Source organism: Hydra viridissima, unplaced genomic scaffold, assembly GCF_058129835.1.
Source record: "Hydra viridissima isolate aposymbiotic clone 2 unplaced genomic scaffold, HvirCarnegie_v1 scaffold_9, whole genome shotgun sequence".
Taxonomy (NCBI): domain Eukaryota; kingdom Metazoa; phylum Cnidaria; class Hydrozoa; order Anthoathecata; family Hydridae; genus Hydra; species Hydra viridissima.
The window spans coordinates 3,167,910-3,186,914 of record NW_028324308.1 but is presented as its reverse complement, the minus strand read 5'-3'; the positions used below and the strand labels follow the sequence as shown (position 1 = coordinate 3,186,914).

Here is a 19,005-nt window from a genome sequence, read left to right as displayed (position 1 = left end):
GTGTGGTTTTTTATGTAGAGTTTATATGTTAACGAAAAGCTTATTTTATTATTAGATGGCTTTCTATGCAACAAAACGTGTAAAGTACGTTATTTATCTGAGCAACTGACCAAATCATTAACGCTTTGACTGAGTTCTACGTCGGTCCTGCTCTCAAGTACTGTTTTTTTAAACTTGGCCAAAGTTACTCGAATTAAATTACCAGCCCAATGATATATATTAACTAGATATGTAACTCTCGCTTCCGCAGTGAAGCAAATTTTTCAAGCCAGGTTTGTTTTGCCAGTCTGAAATGACGCAATGATAAAAACAAAACCAAAAATGAATAATTGTTAGTTTAAATAAAACGGCTGCCAGCATTAAAAACTTTAAAAACTTGCTTCACTTTTTCTTACAGAATTTTTGTGAAGCTAGACATCTAATTAATATAAATTATAGGACCGGCCTCTGATAAAACTTGTTCTGTAAATTATCATTCCTTCGATCATCTTAAAAGTAAATAAACAATACAAAATTAGTTAAACGGGATCGGATGTTCATAGGTATGTGCGGTATGTATATAGGTATTTCAAAAACATTCATATTTTTTTGTAACAGCCAGCTAAAGTAAAGACTAAGTTTTTTTTCTCGTTTGAAGTAGCAGCGATATTACTATATAGTCAATATATTAATTAAAAGCAGATTGTCAACAATTTAAAAGAGCTGCAACAGAGTATAATAGCATATCACCAAATCAATAGTCTTAGGAACGTTTATGTTCTTTTATTTTTACTGCAAATGCAATTATAGAACTTTTATTATATAGTTTTTTCATCAATAAAGGCTGAATTTGTATATAATATTTAGGTTCTTTTTTTTATTTGAGCTCACTCTAACAAACAAAGTAATAACCTACTTAAATGGTAAATGTGAATTATGAACGCACAAGCATCTTACTTTAAAGATGATATCCTCACAGGAGTTGCTCTTTCCATCAAAAATGTGAGTACATCTGTTTTTTTTTAATCTAAAAAATTTGCAACTTACTTTTCTCAAAATAAGTTGTTAATTTTTTAGTACTAGCTAAGACATTCCAGTCATTTAAATTTTGTTTAAATATCCCAAAGCAATAATGTATATCATGTTAGAACTGGAATCTGTCAAAAAAGTTGGTATTACCCTAAAAAAAAAGTTACATATTCAAAAAGGTAGTTAGAAATAATGAATATATGTTTTGCATATATAAAGATATATTTTTATTGATAGTAAAGCTAAGATAATAACCAAATTAATTTCAAAATGAGGTTTTCATTTGAAACCCTTATCACAGAAGTCTATATTATCTTGATAATCAAAATAACCAGTATATGTCATACACATAATAGTATTATTAAGATGGTGTCCTTTTTTTTTTTTGCATCAATTTCTCCCTGCAGTCTCCTAGACATTTACATTCATAATTTTTTTTTTTATCTGGAGTAATTTCCCAATTACCATCTGAAATATTTTTTGTAATTATCATCTGAAATATTTTACTATCTGAAATATTTTACTATCTGAAATATTTTTTGTTTAAAGTTTTGTGATTTCTAACTATTTGTTCAAGCTCTTCCTACAAAATTTCAAATGGGCTTAAAACAGGATACTAGAGGAGAATGGAAATGATTTGATATGCTATAATGGAGTCATTTCTACAATAACTTAGCCATATGCTGTCCAAGGTATAATTTGGAAACAGATACTGTCAAGTACATTGTAAAATCCACAGATTTTGGTGATAGTTTACATAGTTTCAATGAACACTAGCTTACCAATCTCTATATCTGACTATGAGAACCAAGTTTTTTAAATTTGATTCCTCATTTTTTCATATTCAAACTTTTCCATGACCATCATTTCCAAACATGTTGTATTTATTTTCATCAGTAGAGATTTTTAGAAACTCAAATCAATTATAAATATACTGTTTTAAAAAGTCTTTTTTTTTTATTTGGTGTATCAGAGATTTATTTCTGGGTGTTCTATATATAGGTAGTGTACAAATTTTTGGGAAATTAAGTTCTTATTGTTTTCCTTATTGACTAAATTTAAAAATATATATTTTAAAAAAAATTGATGTTAAAATAAACAGAAAGCTTTTGTAAAAAAGTAAATAAATATATGTTTTACAAATTGTTCTCAAACTTTTGGTTCTGCAAAGTTTTCCAGTTCTATACTGTTTTGAAAACAAAACTAGCCTCTTTGTTTTAATTGTAAACAGTTAAAGAAAGTTTTACAGCTTTTTAACAACTTAAAGAAACTGTTTAGCAGATCTCCGGGTTGATTTTTTTTGTCTAAAGTTCCAACAAAAATTAGGGCAGTGTTTCAACCAGTTGATATAAAAAACTTAAAGCCTTCCATTTTTCAATTTTTTGCCTTTTAAAAACCAGCAACTACTTACTCTGACTGTAAAAACCATAAAAAACATCATTCTCAAATATTTTCACACTACTAAAGCTGTTCTGTTAGATGCCTGTATAAATTTCAGTATTGCTTTTATTTAAATAAATTAATCTATTGTATATGATTTTTTTTGTTGGGGTCTTTTTTATGCTTTTGCATAAAACACATCATCTTTAAACATTTAAAATCTGTTGTGATAAGTTGCATTAGAATATCCCTTAATGTGTCTCTATGTAAAATGAACTCTACAATATCATAGCAACTATTTAGATATAGTCTGTTAATGTTTTGACTTATTAGAATGCAAAACATACTACCTTAACCATAAAAAACTAAATTATTTCTTAGAAGTTGTTTAATAAAAAGACTGCCCCTCTCCTTCTCCCCTAAAATATGCATGTTTTTTTAAATTTTAACTCCAATATAACATCCTCATTGAGATTGTCTCTGTTTTGAGAAAGTTTAGATGTTTAAATGGAATTTTTGTACCCCCTCAGATGCATGCAAGCATGTTACATTGGAGTTTACAAAAATTGGTAAAATCAATAGTGAATAACATTTCATACTGGAATATCATACAATAGTACTAAACTCTTAAACAAGACACTGTCATACCTCAATTTAGGCATATATGTGACATTGGAAATATTGCAAGATGGTGGATAGTATTAGAATAAATTATAAATGCTAGATCATATTTTTGATTACATTAAAATACTGGTACATTACTATTTATTTTGTATTGTTATAATATATAATTATAAAATGTTGTTTTACAATCTAATGATAACTATATATTTTGCAGTTACAAGCACAAGATTCAGAAATAACGATGCATGATCCAAAAGCTAGTTATTCTATAATGAAATACAATTCTCATTTCCGTAGTTTGATTAACTCTGTTGATCTCGCTTTATCTTTTGGGTAAGTAAGAGTCTTTAGAAACATGATTTTTAAAAAAATGTTTTATATGTGTTGCTTAATAATCATCTTATTTTTGGTTTAATTCTGGTATTTTATAAACATTTTTTGAAAATGTTTTGCGTTTTGCTGTGAAGCATATTCAGTGGTTTCAAAAATTAAAATTAATGCAACAACAATAAATATCAAAGCTAGTATATGAGATATCCCTTTCATGCTTTTTCCCAAGCTAAGCATCTCTTTTGTATCAATTGAACAAGTTTGTTGCAAATTTCCGTTAGAGCTCTTCTTTAAACAGTATCTTTTGAGCCTCTCTAGTTGTCGTCATTTTTCTAAATAAAATGCTTATAATTGTATTTGAAGAAACACATTTGTAATGGTTTCAATACGTTCATGATAACTTAACATGGATTTTATGCAACCTTTTAACAAAACATGATCAAGCTAACTTTTTTTTTTTTGAAAGTAGTTACAAATAACAGTTGATTTAAAAGGAAAATTGTCTATCAAATATGATTATAATAAAAGCAGATTTGAACGGCATGTAAAATTGAACAACTTTTTTATTTTTAGTTTTTATGAATTATCTTTTAAAGGGAAAAAATTTTTGTAATTTTTTTTTACATTATTATATTGAATTTTTCACTCTATTCAGTATAAAAATCTTTGCTTTTTCATTAAAAGATTTTAACACGAGTTAAAAAGAGCTACTATGAGTAAATTATTTTAAATTTTATTCACATTTTGACCACAGTTTTGTAAATAAAACTTTTCAGTGCTAAACATAAAATTTAGTTTTTGCAGTAAAAACTTTGCTAAAGATGATCCTTTTTTCAGAATTGAATTTGCTAGTTTCAGAAGAAAGTTATGAAGAAAATCTGAAATAAAAAGATTTTCTGTTTAATTGAACACACTATTTATTTATTTTATATATTTATATAATTATTTCACTCTTATTAATTGAATCTAATTATGCATCTAGTCTTTATATATGAGTCACCTACAAAAATTAATGACTTAAAAAAACAATTACTCTATCTCAGCCAATAAAGAAAGATGCCCATGATGGCAAACAAAACAAGGAATTACACTGACAAGCAACTCAATGCTTCAATAGTGCAAATAAAATATGGTGACTTATCATTACAAAAAGTATCATTTATGTATGGCATTTTAAAGGCAACTTTATCATTGAAGACCAGAAGAATGAGAGAATTTCAAAAAAAAAAGAAAACTTGATTTTAACACTACGTAAAATAATCAGGTATTGGAGAATCAATCCACGAAACATACATTGGAGATTCAAACAAAACAAAGAAAATCTTGGAAAGACCAATGGTTTATACTTGTGAAAATTTAAAATGTCAAAGCTGGGGGTGTTTTGCATGCTTGCCAAAAACAATTTTACGGTTTTTTTGTACCAAAAAATATTAAGAGACTGATATTTTTCACATTACCTCCTCATCTTTGGTTTTATTTTTGGCTTTACCTCCTCATCTTTGTAGTTAACTGTACTAATTAATTGAAAACTGTTCTACTAGACCTGCTTTTACTCTATTTTTTTATGATGTTTTGAAAAAAAGGATTACCAAACAATCTTAATATGCCAATTTCAGTTTGAAACCACTGAAGATAAAAAAAAAACATTATTTATTCATATATCTATTGTGACTTTTACTTGTTATCTGGTTCTCTTAAGAATCTTAATTCTTTTAATTTTTTTCAATTTTTAGGTCAATAAAAAGATATTTAGACTTGAATTTCTTACAGTATTTTTTTAAAAAGCTAAAAAAATGAGTACTTTTTTTGTTTAAAAAGTTTTCTTTATTCAACCAAAATTTTTAACAAGTTATAACATCAAAAGTGCATAATACTTGATGAATTAGATTGAAAGATCCAGGGCGAGGTTACTGGCCTTTCATAAAGAAGATTGCTCATTCTTCAGTTCTCAAATTAATTGATGGTCATAAAAATGCAACCAATGATATTAATAAAGGTTACTTTGTTGTTTTTCTTTTTATGTTTTAAAAAGTTGTATTTTTTTCATTTTAAAAAAAACAACATTTTTTTTAGGGTATATATGGCTCTATAGCACCTTTATTGAGCAATCACTGGACTCGTATGTTAAAATAATGGTATCAGAAGTCAAACTTATCAAATTCTTCTATAAGGAGTTTGCACTTTTACGAGACAATGAAGTAAATATATTTCCTTGAGATTACTACTTTGTTTTGAGATTTTTGTTCTTGTTATTTTATTCTCTGGAATTAAGGAGGTTAAATTTGTCAAATAATTTGACATAAAAATATTGTCAACAAATATCAAACCAAAGCAAGAAAATATTTTAAAAGTCTTCATCATCCTAAGTTAATCATTTGTGGAATTATCGTTTGAATTCCATGCCAATTTTAAGTTTGTAATGAATTATTTTTTTTACTTTTTTAATAACATTTAATGTCTTCTTTAACTCATTCTATTGTGTGCATTAGTTGTTACATTTTTGTTTTAGTGTGTGCATCAGTTGTTACATTTTTGTTTTGATGCTCTCTGTTTATGCCTATAACTGATGTTAATGCGTTTTAAATTTAGTGAAGTTTATTCTTTTTTTGCAGATTTTATATATTTAGTATATATGACAGTATATCATTTTTTATACTATGAAAAAGTAGTGCAAATCATACTTATTGGTAATTTCTATAGCATATTTAACTTTGGTGTGTTGGTTTAAAATTTTGGGTTTAAGGCACACTTAACAAATGTTAAATTATTACTTTTAAAAAAATAAACTTGTAAGAGGAAAAGATTTTTGTTCACTTTGAATTTAACCTTCTCCTGCCACAGCTTTCACATTCTTATAGCTAATACCATCCTATGACTTTAACTATTTTTAGAGATCTGACATCTTTAGAAGTCTACTGACTGGAATGGAAAAGTTAAACTTCTCATTAAATATTGTAAGTGAATTGTTACATTTACTAAACTTTTGTCTTTAAGAATGTCTTTTTTGAAAGATGAAAGTCTTCAGAAAGTGTTGCTAAGAAATAAATTGCTACTTACTATGAAAATAGAATGATTATCTGCTGGTAAATGATCTCTTCAGTCTAATGTTTTTGAATTTAGAATGAACCATATTTAGATTATGGCCATGATCCTATATTACGGCAAGAAAAAGTTGTAATTAACATTCCGCCATCTTTGAAGTTCTTTTATGAAAAGCAACCTGATGTAACAAAAACTGCAGAGAAAGAAAACCTGAAAAGATTTCCTGATTTGTTAAAAAGTAAAAAATTTAAAATTCTTTTTGTTGAAATAAATTTCTTGCAAGCAACTAAAATAGCTGCTAGCAATATGAGATAAACACATCACCAAAAAAAAAAAAGCAATTTTAATAAATTAGTTCATGATTTTTTCTTAATTTATCTTTAACTTTTTATTTTAAGGATTTAATGTTGCTGTTTATGTTTTAAACATTTCAAAATGTAAGTTTATAAATTTTGTTTAGTTTTAAAAAAATTTTTAAATCGTAAAAATTTGATTCAGCTCATCCCAGAAAGTCATCAATATCACAAGTTGAAGTGATCAATTCTCAAGCAAAACCAAGCAGTTTGGAGAGTAAAGACAATGAAGAAGATCTTGTTTACTACAGCAAACATCAAAAAAGGAAAAGTAGATTAATGAAGGATGAAGCAGTCACAATCAATTCAGTTGGCAGAGAAGATATTCTTGAGGGATCTAATTCTGAGGTTAATTGTCAGATAAAAAATTAATATACTTTATATATTCTTTTTTTATACTTTATATTTTCTTAATTTGCTCCTTTTTTATGATCAAAGATATTTTATATCTTATTTAAGTAAAAGTTTGAAGTTTTCAAATATTAACAGCTTGCATATGTTGTCTATATCTTTGCATTTATGTTTTTCAATTATGTCATTTATTCAATTTCAACCTCTTCTTATATATTACTTAACATTAATATTAGGTCAATAATAATTTCGCACTGATATATGTAAATGATCAAAAAAAAAGGGGATGAAATTTGTTTATAAAGTTAAAAGTTTTAATGTTTCAGTTTTTGTCAAAATTTATTACAGTTTATAATAATTGTGTTGTCCATTAGAGTTTATAGTAGTTATATGATGCTTTAAAGTTTATTGCAATTTTTTTTTTGACAAACTATTTCTTGCAGTAGATAATAAAATTCTGACCTTGGTATAGGTTGCTCAATCATTAAATGATATCAAAAAAAGTGAAGGTGAACTACTAAAGGAATGTGGCCCAGACCCAGGTATTTCACAGGTATTTAGTTTTATTTAAGTACATTAACAGTTATTAGTAGTTTTGTTTGATTTTTTTTTTTTTTTTTTTTTGACAATTAAAATGTTTTTAAACTGTAGTTCTTGGCACTAGGGTAGTTATGGAAGTTTTCTAAGAAAATATCAAACTTTAGAAAAAAGTAAAGAATCTGCTGACAATATTGGTATGATTTATTCTACAACTTTTTGTTTTCACATCCAATATACAAATTGATCTCTGAGAATATAAAAATGACAAAATGATCAATATTAGTGCTCGATTGTTTTAAGTTTATTTTCTTTTAGACATTGAAACAAATTCCATCTCCAGCGATGAATTTGGGGAGGATCATGAATTGCATCGAGTGGATTCATTTGACAGGTTCTGCCATAGTTACAAAGACACTGCAGATGATCTTTTTGTTAAAAATTGTAAGTTGATTGGTTGATACAAGTGACATTTTCAAAATATAAAGAAACAATTTTCAAAATCAAATTTTTTTTTTCTAAATGAAAACCAAACCAAAAGAAATTCTTTTTATTAGGTTGTGTAAATTTGTAATTTTATTTTTTATTTATCCCCTAATAAGCAGCAACTTCGACAATAGCTCAAAGCTTTGTACAATCATCAAATAATTCATTTCATTTTAAAGAGAATTTATCCAAACATGACTTGGCAAGACTTGACACAAAAAATGGTAATTTGGTTAATTCACATGTAAAATGATGGACTCAATTTTGTAAGATTATTTTGGGTTTATGAAAATTTAATTTTTTAGGAATCCTTTTACCAGCATTACCTAAAAGACCTTCTTTGGAAGAGGATGCTAAAAGACTACCAGAATTTATGTAAGTATATGAGCTATGCAAGTATAAATTTAGTGATTTTTTAAAGGTAAATTGCAAAAGCATTTTAATGAGTTTTTAGTTAAACTCTGGTTTTCAATCTAATTTTACATGAGTGTTGTTGCAGTTTTTCTTAAGATTTCAGTTTTCTTAAAGTTAATAGTTTTACACAGTTGAACATTTGATGAGTGGACTTTGAGATGTTTTAGGTAATTTTAGGGCATTGATTTTAAAATTGACATCAGTTTTTTTTTTGCTACATCTCATTTTTGTGGTATGTGTTGTTGCTAGTTTTGGGATATTAGAGACTAATTCTTTTATATTTTTCTATGATACAAAGGGGTTTGTATACTTTTAGAACATAAAAGACTGGAATGAAATGAAGTAATTTATTAAAATTAGCCAAAAAGAAGCAGACAAATTAAATATTGTAATATTTTTCAAATATTGCAATATTTAATTTGTACAAATGTAAAAATAGAGTGCTTGAATAAATTAACAGGATTTCAGCTCCTGTAGTTTGCTTTCGAAATTCGGCTCCGGTTCCGGTCGGATTTGTCAATTTAAATCCAGCAAATCTGGCTCCGGCTGGATTTGGAAAAATCGAATCCGGTACAGCCCTAGTTTGAGCACATGTTCTGAAAATTTATTCTAAGCTATTACCATGTTCTGATAATTATCTAAGGTAATTATAATTTTACACTAAGGAAAATTTTCAAGTGATCAAAATATGAGACAATTTCTTTTTTGAGGATAAAATTGAATGTCATTTTTTTAGTTTACCTGAGAATGTGAAGGTCCTTTTGTCTCTTGAAGTTTTTCAGCATCCAAATGAATCTTTTGTTAAGGTATATTATTATTACTAGTTATATAATTTTATGTAATTAGATGTGATCTTGTTTTTTTAAAAAAGTTAATTTTATAATTTTTTTTTTTCAAGTTTTTATTTCAATGCATTCAGAGTTCTTTAGTACTGTTCTATTTTATACTCTTTAATTATAATTTAAATATAGATGTTTGAAATCAGTGTTGCATATCTTGCTGGTTTAGCCATTCCGCTATTATTGTTGGTTTCAAACTCTGCATTGTATTTCCTTAGGCGTAAAGGTTGTGAAGTTTATTCCTTTCACATAAGAGAATTTCAAACTTACTTTGATCTTATCAGCTTACTTTTTATAACACGTAATAGTTATGAAAAGGTTATTCTGAGCAAATACAAGAAAATCATATTTACATGTTTCTTGCAGCTTTGAATGAGTACGAGAAAGTGATGGCTATAAATGTTGCCAGTGTCAACAAAATAAAAGTAAACTCTTCAGATTTTTGTTCTTTTTAAAAATATTTTTCATTTCTTTCATGTAGTTATGGACAAAATAATAGTTGTGTGATTAAAATAAATGAATTAGTATTATCATCTTTAAACAGTTACTGAAAATGAAGTTGTAATACTGGATTATTAATTAAATAGGTGTGAGATGATAAACTAATTTGTAGAAAATTTTAAATTTTTGCTTTTATTTATAATAATTATACAGCTATTCACGAAAGTTTAAATGATTGCAGAATTTTCAAATCTAATCTTCGGTTTTTCTTGAATAAAAATCTAACGGAAATAGATATCAAAATAATTATTTTTCCAATTTGGTAAATAGGTTATTTGTTAATAGAATAAAAAAAAGTAGGCTTTGACTCATTACTGTTTACTCAGAAATTTCATTAAAAGGTAGGTGATACAAATTAAGAGCTTTCACAAAAGTTTAAACGATTTTATTTAGGATCAATGATTTGCTAATTAATTGATAAATCAGCTGCGAAATTTTTTTTCGCAGCGAATTTATCAATTAATTAGCAAATAATTGAGTAGTTTTTCAATCAAAAAATTCATCACAACATCATCAGGCAGCTTTTAATTCATTAAAAATCAACTTAAAATATTGTGAATTTCAAATTAATTTCAATTGCGTGCAAATGGGTCAAAAATCAGTTTCTAGTGACATCAAATGACAAGTTATTGGTATGGCGCGGACAAAAAATCACACAAATGTTCAAATAGGCAAAATACTTAACATTTATGAATATTGCGTTAGAAAAACCATCAAAACCTGGGAACTTACCAAGGACGTCTCCGACATGCCGCGTACTGGGAGACCATCCAAACTCAGCAACCGTGACAAAAATGGTATATTCAGAATGAGCAGAGAAAACCCCAGACTCAGCTACAAAAAAGCTAGCACAAATCTTCAATGAGTCAAAAAATAATCCAAAAGTTAGCAGAGAGCTCGTGATACGAACATTGTTGGACAAAGGTATTGGAACGTACATAGCTGCTAAAAAACCTATTCTTTCAATCACGGATAAACGTAAACGACGAGTGTGGTCTAAAGAAAGGCTGGACTGGTCTGTAGAACAGTGGGCAAAAGTTATTTGGAGTGATGAAACTAACTTTCAAGTTGTAAACCGCAAGGGACGAATCTATGTCAAAAGATTTGCAACTGAGAAATATTCAGACAGGTTTTTGCAACATCGTTGACAAGGTGGTGGAGGTTCGGTTGTTCCATCTGGGGATGTTTTTCTCACAAAGGTATAGGCTTCTATGAGCTGTATGAAGGCCGAATTAATCAATACACCTACAAGAACACATTGGAAACGTGTTTAGTTCCATCAATCAGACACTTGTATGGCAGAAGCAAGCAATTCATCTTTCAACAAGACGGGGCTTCAGCTCATACAGCACACTCAATCAAAGAATATTTTTTGAAAAAAAAGTTTAATGTGATGCCCTGGTGCCTTAGATCACCAGATCTTAACCCAATCAAAAATATTTGGTCTTGGATTGACAATCAACTGACATACCATGAAATTCAATCAACTCAGCATTTGAAGCAACTTTTGAATGAGTACTGGCTGAAGGTACCTCGCGTGATGTGCATGAAATTAGTTGAATCAATGCATAAATGAGTTTATCTTTGCTATAAAAACAAAGAGGGACACTTCAAACATTAATTTGGCTTTTTAATTCATTTTTTGTTCGAATGTTGCAATTCGTTTAAACTTTTGTGCTTCTTATTTTTCCTATAAGATTTTTTTTAATAGCTTTTTTCTAACGAAATATTAAAGTTTTTATAACATGTTCATATTCATTTTAAAGCTAATTACTTTTTCTTTAATAAATAAAAAAAATTAAGTCGATATCATTTTACAGTTTTTCTTTATTAAACAAAAACCAAACATACTTGATAAAAATTCTGCAATCGTTTAAACTTTCGTGAATAGCTGTATAAGTAGAAAAAACAGGTTGGACATAATAATAGTAGTATTAATTTATTTAATGTTACGTTGCAAATAATTTATTTTATTAACAAAAAAATGATGTAAGTTTAATTAAAGAATAGTAAAAAATTAATATTTAATTGCATGCCCCCAGTTTTTTATCACAGCTTTGCATCTATTTGGCAATTTTCTAAAGGAATGTTGTTCCAAGCATTCTGGACAACTTGCCATAACTCCTGCTGATTTTTTGGTTTTTGACTATAAACTGCTTCTTTTACATCGGTCCAAAGGTTTTCGATCGGATTGAGATCTGGCGAATGTGCAGGCCAATCCATAACTGCAACTCTATTCTTGATGAACCAACTTTTTACCCTGCAACTGGTATGCTTTGGATCGTTGTCCTGCATATAAACCCATCTTAGGGGCATATCTTCTTCTGCATAGGGCAACATGGTATTTTGCAATATTTGAAGGTATATGTCTTGGTCCATAATACCATCAATCTTATAGATTGGCCCTACGCCATAATAAGAAAAACAACCCTAAATTTTTATTTTTGCTCCGCCATGTTTTACAGTTTTTATGGTGTATTGTGGTTTGTATGCAGAGTTAGGTGGCCTCCATACATACATCCTGTTTCCACTTGACCCAAATAAAACAATTTTGTTTTCATCAGACCACAAAATATTATGCCATTTTGAAACAGGCCAATCTGCATGCGTTTTTGCAAAATGTAATCTTGCTACCACATGCCTTTTTTTCAAAAGGGGAATTTTTCTTGGGCTTCTGGTGACTAACTTACTTTGTACTTTGTACTAACCGCCTACGTACTGTTCTTGAAGAAATGCTTAAATTTAAATCTTCTTTAACATGGCGAGAAGTTACAAAAGGATTGGCAACAGCAGCACGTTTTATTAATCTGTCTTCATGTTCAGTCATTTTTTGTTTTCAGCCCCTTGTTTCGCCTACATTTTTCCAACTTAGAGCATTTCTAATCATCATAGGAGAACAACTTAATGTCTCTTGAATAAATTTGTATGTTTTCCCTTCTTGTTTTACTTTAATAATTAGTTGTCTCTTCACTACAATGCTTTGCACGACCCATAATTTCTATTTATAAAATAAATTTATACGATTATTTTATGTACTTCATTAAATTAACACTAAAGTTAATCTTACCTTAAATTAGTCTTACTAAAACCAAATAAACAAAAAGCTAATATAAATAAATTGATAGGAAACAACAGATATGTAATTTTAACCTACAAATCTAGATATGTTCGTATATAAAATTCGGGACTTCCCTAAAGTAATTTGAACAGTGTTACCAACATTTTTTACTCCCATTTCATAATTCAGTGTTTGTATTACTGTTATGCCTAAATTTATTGATTTACATTTAAATTTACATAAAATTATTATCACAAATCATTGTTTTACTAACCACTACTATTATTTTGTTCACAACTATATATATGTATTTATTTATTTTGTTCACAACTGTATATATATATATGTATTTTTAAGAAAAACAAATATATAAAATTTCATTCTTTAGGTCGGTTTGAATTTCCAGGATATTTTTATTTCTCATGATGGTGGGTGCTTGCATTTTTTTACTGCTGATGAAACTCTGTCAAGGTGGGTTTTAGAATTTTTTTTAAGTTTAAAGAAAAAAGTGCTGTAAAAAGAAAATGCATTTTTTAAACTTATTTACTCAAGATATCTTGTGTCAACTATTAAGTCTGTGCTAAGTTCCCTTGAAGTCATGGAGCAGATGGTAACACCAAACACAAACAATGATCTGTATTTAATTTTACAAGATTGGCTAATATGTCACTCTCAGTGTGAAAATGAGGTAAGATTGAAAGTGGTATTTAAATTTTCAATGAAAATTTTTATTTATTTTCATGCTATTGAGCTAAAACATTTATTATTCAAATCAGGATCCAAACTCATTCTACTTTGCTTTGATTTATTGTTATTGAAATCAGCATCCAAACCCATTCTACTTTGCTTTGATTTATTATTATTCAAATCAGGATCCAAACCCATTCTACTTTGCTTTGATTTATTATGCTGACTCAATAACTAAAGAGAGAGGCAAGACTGAGGGTAAAGATTTTTTTGGTGGTTGTTTTTAGTTCTTATAGCTACAAAAACATAATTTTCAATTTCATTTCATTTCAATTTTAACCACTATTTGTAGAAGAAATCAGACCATTAAATAATTTAGAAGTATGTTTTGAGAACTTCTCACCCATATACTAAACTATGATAAAATGAAATAGAGTTTGTTAAAAACACATGTATTATTTTTTCTTACATTGACAAAAGTGTGTCTTATAGTTATAAAAGTCGGTTATCTACAATATCATGAGACAGCTTTTTTTTCTGACTGGCAAGAAGCATACTTCACTTTAAGGTAAATATTAAAACTTTTATTTAATATTTCATTTTTTATTTAATGTTACAATTTTATTTTAATTAGATATCTCTATAATCCATGATATTTTAAATATTTTTCATGGTTTTTAATGTAAAGTTGTTTACCAAACATTACAAATCATTTTCTACAAACCATTGTCTAAAAGTTGTACACAAAATATCATCTATAAATCATCAGTTTTTGTTCATCTACTTGCAAATAGTTTTCTTATTTAAAACACAACATTCATTTGTAGCTCAATATTATTGCAAAGTATTTCTAGTAAATATTCTACAGTGATAAGGGGAATAAAATTAGGACACCTGCAATCTGATAGAATGGCATCTTCAGTGTTTATGTATTTTTTATTTGTTTTATGCTTACCAAGTTATTTCATTGTGGCAGTTCTATTTTACAAAATAGTTTAGGTTTGGTTTTTTCTATTTTTATAAAATAATTTTTTAGTTTGCTCTTTGAAATTTAGAGGTTGGAAGTTGTATCGCTATGCAATAAAGGTAACTGATTATTTTGCAATAATGTTTAGTTTTGGGAAAGAAAATATTTTTGTTGTTGTCTACTGTAATTTTTTTAAAAGACTTTGTGTAAATTCATATATTTTTTTAGAAGAGCCAACAATCAAAAACTTTATGTGATCTTAGGTATTTTTTTTAACAATGGAATTTAACAATAAATTTAAGAAGACTCTTATAATGAGTTAAATGATAATAAATTGAAAATCATGTTTAAGATAAAGTAAATTCTTTGTGCTTTCTTAAACTTTGCTGATGGAGCTCTATTGTTTTATTGATTTGCAAATGCAAATGTATGTGCATATCTTGTTCTTGGTTTTTTACTTAGAACATGTGGTGGATGCATCAGAACTGAAAATTGTAATGAATGGTTTACTTGCAAGGTTTTTTTTTTTCTTTCATAAGCAGTAGCTATAAGCAGCATATTCAAAATTAAAAGATAAGTGATAACTCTATAAAGATTTTCATTATAAAAATTGTACTAAAAGACGGGGAAAAGAGATTACAGTGAAGTAAACATGTAACTTATTTAATTATTGCAAAATTAAATCTCTGGGGGAGTGGATTATTGCAAAATTAAGTCTCTGGGGGAGTGGATTATTGCAAAATTAGGTCTCTGGGGGAGTGGATTATTGCAAAATTAAATCTCTGGGGGAGTGGGTTATTTCAAAATTAAGTCTCTGGGGGAGTGGATATATAAGCATGTAAATTACTAAATTGTTTTTTTGCTAAGCTGAAATTTGAATAAATTAAAATTTAGGATGTAATTTTATTACATAACAAATAAACTCTACAAACAGTTTTTGTTATACCACGTTTCTTTTTTTTTTTTTTTTTTTTCTTTTTTAGATCTTGGGTGAAGATGGTTTGACACCCATATTGCAGTTAGCTGCTGTTGATGAGAATGAGATGAATGAATGGATAATTGCTATTTGTCAAGTTGTTGCTGATTCTGTGAGTTTAAGGGAGATTGCTACCACTACTAAGATTTAGTAGTAAATGAAAATCTCTTTTTTAGTGAGATAATATTTTTTTAGTGAGATGTTTTTGTCAAATTTTACAAATGGAGACAAATGCAACATAGAGTTTGTATGAAGAAATGCAACATAGAGTGTTTATGAAGAAATTGTAATTTAAATTTTACGTTGCATTTGTCACTTGTAAGATTTGTTTGTGAGTATAATTGTTTTATGATCATTTAAAGATTTAAAAAGAATTAAAGTGCATAATTTAGATTTCTCACTGGTTGTTGCTCTTTTTTTATTATTATTATTTTTATTTTAAATAGAAATATGACCGTGGTAAAAAAGTTGAGGAAGTTGATAACATTCTGCCTTGTGGTGTTCTTGTTACTAACGAAAAAGTACTTTTTCCTTTCTCTTGCCATAAACATTTTTTTTTTTTTTTTTGAAAATTGATTGTTTAAAGTTAAATTATTTTTTCCATCTGTTTTAGATAATAATCTTCAATCAGGAAATAAAATCTGGATCTTTAACAATTAAAGACTCTTTTAATATCAAAGATATAAATCAAGTATATGTAGATAATTCTGATAGAACCTTCTGTGCACTGGTAGGTGCATTCTTTCTGTGCATTTTTGTAAAAGAGCGCTTTTTTACAGTTTTAAAACATTCGCCTTAAATTACAAAGTTCATATGGCTTTAAAATTAATATCGAAATTATATGGGTATTTTTCGAACATATTTAACTGTTAAAATTAAGTTTAGTAATTATACATTTTTTTAACTTTAATCTTATATCATTCATATATTCAACTTTTATTATACTAGTCAATGGAACGACGTTATGAAGAAAACTTCAAGGCAGAAAAGCGAATGGTGTTGATGAAATTTAATTCAGAACTTGAATTGGGAAAGTTTGAGAAGGAGTTAGCGCCACGATGGAATTTTCTTTATCAAGTAAAGAATTTAACGTTTGATAAATCGATGAGTGTTAAATAAAATGTGCAAGTTATTTTGATGAAATGAAATTATTCTACGTTTTAGGTACCTCTTCAATTTGTTCTCATGAACGATGAATTAAAAAATACGATAAACCATACTTTGAGCTATCGAGACGTTAAGTATTTTGATATTGGACACCGAACGTTGAGGGAGTTTTTAGAAAGTTAATTTAAATTATTCTTGTGAAAATCTTTTTCAGATTCGCGTATTTTTCAAATTATTTAAGATATCTTCAGTAAATTTTAACATAATCTTCTGTTTTATTCTACTATGCTGCATATTTGGTCTTTTGGTCAAACTATATTTCGTCATTTAGTTGTATTTCAATGTCTGACCTGTACATTTTTTATCCGTTATTTCTATAAAAATAAATTGTATATACGCCGATTGTAATGCATAATTTATATTCAAAGATAGCTTATATTTTTGTAAACTCGTGAATTCAATTTGACTTCTCTCTTTTTTTTTTTTTTCTTTTTTTTTTTGTGACAGCGTTTTAAGCAACGATATATCAACGATTTTCAACGATTCGTTTTCATTCAGCTTAAAAAAAAAGAATCAATTTTAACATTTTAAGCAACGATATATCAACGATATTCACCGATTCGTTTTTATTCAGCTTAAAAAAAAAGAATCAATTTTAACATTTTAAGCAACGATATATCAACGATTTTCAACGATTCGTTTTCATTCAGCTTAAAAAAAAAGAATCAATTTTAACATTTAAAGCTGAGCACATTGTGAATAATTTTCTTTGTTTGGTATTTTACTTAGTTTGCACAAAGTTTTTCTAGCATAAGATTTTAAAGTTGTTTAAAATGGTTACTGCTTGAAAACAAAGTGAAAGTTTTCTATGTCTTTTTGGCAAGAAAATTTTAAAAGTTCATTGGAATTATGTTAGGAGTCGTCCATTTATTACGTCACACGTCGAGGGGGATGGTGTTAATGTTTTTGTAATTATTTGTTACGGCTTAGGGGGGGGGGGGGGGAGGGATTCAAATTTTGCGATGCACCAATTTTTAGGTTTTTAAATTATTGCATAAAGCTATAGTTGTTCCAGTCCAATAAGTTGGTAATGGGGAAAAAAAAGTTAATACGCATTTATCATCATAAAAACTCAAAATATTAATAATTCTAGTTTTTGCAATTATAATTGCATCGTCTTCTTTGTTAAAAAAAAAAAAAAAAATTCCAAAAATTTCGCTCGTGAAAGCGCAGGAATGAGTAACAGCTTCTGTATTACTTCGGTCTATTTAGCAACTCCTCTTTAGTTTCCAAAATATCTACGAGATCAAATCAAATCGAGTTGAATGGTCTGAATCGAATGCTCCATCCAACGTAGAACCTATTGAAATTGGTTTAGTAGATGATGAATCTTAAGTGATCACATCAAGAACTGAAGATTCGAATTTATAGACCGTTCAGTTAGAAAAAAAAACTCAAGACTTATTGAAACTTGAAGCCCAACTTCCAAAAAGAACGGGGATAGTTAACCATCTACACAAGACAGAACATACGGAAGAAAAACGAGAAAATTTGAGACTAAATAAAGATCTAAAGATAAAACAAAAGATTCGATGATAAAAAGCCAGAAATTCCGAAATAGAGGGAAGCAAGCCTTAAAAGACCTATTTGATTAACGCCAGTAAGTAGTGGTAATCCACGATTAAAAGAGAACTTACCTGATTTAATGAAAACTATTTGCAATGTTGCTCTTTATTTGTTGGCAGCTCATGAAAAAAATAGGATAAGATCTTAAGCTCATCATGGACAGATGCCGAGCAAAAGACACAGCAAGACACTGTATTTGTATTTAACGTAGAAGTGTACTTAGCTTTTTAAATATGATTTAATACAATTTAAGTACTACTAATATATTAAACTCAGCTATTAAAGTACAACTTAAATATTAAATATGTATCATTAATGAAAATCTGTTATGAAGGAGGAGAGTGGAGAGGGAGAGTTTAAAAATTTGTGATGTGTTTTAGGGGTGGGGTGTGAGGTGTGGTCAGCGGTAATGTTACAACTTGTTACAAGGGGGGAAGGGCTCAAAAATGGTCAAAAAGTGCGTGACATAGTATAATATAGTAATACAACAAGTAGTATATTTATAAGAAATTTTTTCAATTTTTTAACGTAAAAAAAAAAAAAAAAAAAAAAAAGAAAAAGAGTAATACGAAGGGAAAAAAAAAATTAAAAAGAATTTCAAAATACTTTGTGCTATTCTTAACATCTTCTAAACATTCTGCAATTAAGCCGATTAGCTTTTTCTAAAAATTTTTTGTCGGGATTAAAATCGGGTGTTTGAGCCATTGAAACAGATTGCC

At 27.9% G+C, this 19,005-nt stretch overlaps 1 protein-coding gene across 9 annotated transcripts; it reads left to right on the top strand.

Moving 5' to 3' along the window:
- The first annotated feature begins 510 nt into the window (after positions 1 to 510).
- LOC145185136 (uncharacterized) lies at positions 511 to 17,105 on the top strand. 9 transcript variants are annotated; one of them, XM_090097643.1, is made up of 28 exons: positions 511 to 542; positions 866 to 981; positions 3,227 to 3,345; positions 5,229 to 5,338; positions 5,416 to 5,540; positions 6,234 to 6,296; positions 6,463 to 6,622; positions 6,883 to 7,085; positions 7,561 to 7,641; positions 7,753 to 7,822; positions 7,944 to 8,069; positions 8,231 to 8,335; positions 8,417 to 8,486; positions 9,262 to 9,331; positions 9,497 to 9,590; positions 9,731 to 9,789; positions 13,312 to 13,394; positions 13,476 to 13,611; positions 13,796 to 13,868; positions 14,103 to 14,178; positions 14,666 to 14,696; positions 14,806 to 14,840; positions 15,040 to 15,094; positions 15,561 to 15,665; positions 16,000 to 16,074; positions 16,167 to 16,283; positions 16,502 to 16,630; positions 16,718 to 17,105. In XM_090097643.1, exons 2-28 carry the CDS (start codon positions 916 to 918, stop codon positions 16,841 to 16,843), a joined length of 2,562 nt encoding a protein of 853 aa, XP_089953769.1. In that variant the 5' UTR covers positions 511 to 542; positions 866 to 915; the 3' UTR covers positions 16,844 to 17,105. The 9 variants fall into 9 exon arrangements, 7 of the variants coding, with proteins under 7 accessions (XP_089953769.1, XP_089953765.1, XP_089953764.1 ...); XM_090097639.1 differs by having other exon boundaries at positions 8,228 to 8,335; XM_090097638.1 differs by having other exon boundaries at positions 521 to 542; positions 847 to 981; positions 8,228 to 8,335.
- The last annotated feature ends 1,900 nt before the right edge of the window (positions 17,106 to 19,005 follow it).

What these genes read in the sequence shown, in the direction of transcription:
- LOC145185136 (XM_090097639.1), top strand. Translation starts at nt 916, where the DNA reads ATGAACGCACAAGCATCTTACTTTAAAGATGATATCCTCACAGGAGTT. An exon ending in TGTATCGCTATGCAATAAAG is followed by an intron (nt 14,697 to 14,805) that starts GTAACTGATTAT and finishes ATATTTTTTTAG; the next exon opens with AAGAGCCAACAATCAAAAAC. An exon ending in ATGAATGGTTTACTTGCAAG is followed by an intron (nt 15,095 to 15,560) that starts GTTTTTTTTTTT and finishes TTTCTTTTTTAG; the next exon opens with ATCTTGGGTGAAGATGGTTT.